This window comes from Wasmannia auropunctata, unplaced genomic scaffold, assembly GCF_000956235.1.
Source record: "Wasmannia auropunctata unplaced genomic scaffold, wasmannia.A_1.0 LD335734.1, whole genome shotgun sequence".
Taxonomy (NCBI): Eukaryota; Metazoa; Arthropoda; class Insecta; order Hymenoptera; family Formicidae; genus Wasmannia; species Wasmannia auropunctata.
The window spans coordinates 1-1,146 of NW_012027156.1; the positions used below are offsets into that span (position 1 = coordinate 1).

At 34.1% G+C, this 1,146-nt stretch overlaps 1 protein-coding gene across 1 annotated transcript in view; it reads left to right on the forward strand.

The window, feature by feature from the left end:
* The first annotated feature begins 526 nt into the window (after window positions 1–526).
* Window positions 527–1,146, forward strand: part of LOC105456275 — a 6,748-nt gene continuing 6,128 nt past the window's right edge. Inside the window, exons 1-2 of the mRNA XM_011700222.1 lie at window positions 527–654; window positions 838–957. Coding sequence (XP_011698524.1) covers window positions 527–654; window positions 838–957 — 248 coding nt within the window. The remainder of the gene's footprint in view (window positions 655–837; window positions 958–1,146) is intronic.

Here is a 1,146-nt window from a genome sequence, read left to right on the forward strand (position 1 = left end):
TATCTCTTGTTTTTTTCCCTCTTTGCGACCATTTTATCGACAATGTTTCTTGTCGTGTTTCTTGCCATGTGTTTCCTATCTCTTCTGATGTTCGTTAACATTTATCCCAAGGCAAAAATGAAGGATCAGGATATAAAAGACAAAAAGACAATTAGGGTGGTAAAAAGTGATAAAAAGAAAAAATAAAAATAAGATGCAAAGAGCACATTGTCGAATTTGTTGCGTGGCGGGGTGTCTCGACCATAATTGCTAATATGAAACAAATATTAACTCACTATTAAATAATCTCTAAACGGATCCTCAAGGTACGATTTCATGCTGACGCTCGACATTCATTTTTAGCGTCAAAACAGATCACATGATCAAAATTGACGAATACCAAGCATCATGTGATCATGTGATCTGTTTTGACGTTAAAAATAAGCGACGGTATAAAAAAAGGCACCTTTTACAGTCGGAGTCTCGAAGCTAAACAAATCCGTGAAGAGCAGCTGAAAGGGAATTAAAAGAAATATCAAGTTAAATGATGATAGCAAGGCAATGCAAACAACTTCGTAAGGAACAGTTACAAAGAGAATTGAGGGAAATATATAGTGATATGGTGCTAATACTGAGACGAGCTAAAGAGGAGGAGCATTTCTTCAGAGTTTATCCGTAAGTATTCTCTTTTTTGATATTAGCTGAACGAATCTGAGATTTGAACATTAACTTGTAATAGCAAATTAAAAATTTAAATGATTATAATATAATATTTATTAAGAATGTCAAACATAATCACTAATATAAAGCCAAAGTTAATTCTAACTTTTAAACAACTTTATGGATCCTTAATTACAGTCGGCATTGCAAAGATGAATATATCTTTCTGGTAGGAAGAAAATTTTGTGATAAACTGGAAGAAATACAGCCAAGATTAAACCGAATATGGATGGAGAAGGATAGGATCGGAGACTATGTGTAATTATTCACGTTTCTTGTAACACATAGCATAAATAAGTCTGAGAATTAAACTCCTATTAATTATCCTATAACCCAGTGAGAAGGCTGATGTCGAATCGACATCGTTTCGATGTCGATGTCATCGAAAACTCATCGAATCGAAATTGACATCGAAAATCAGGCCATTAGATCGGAAGAGCACACGTC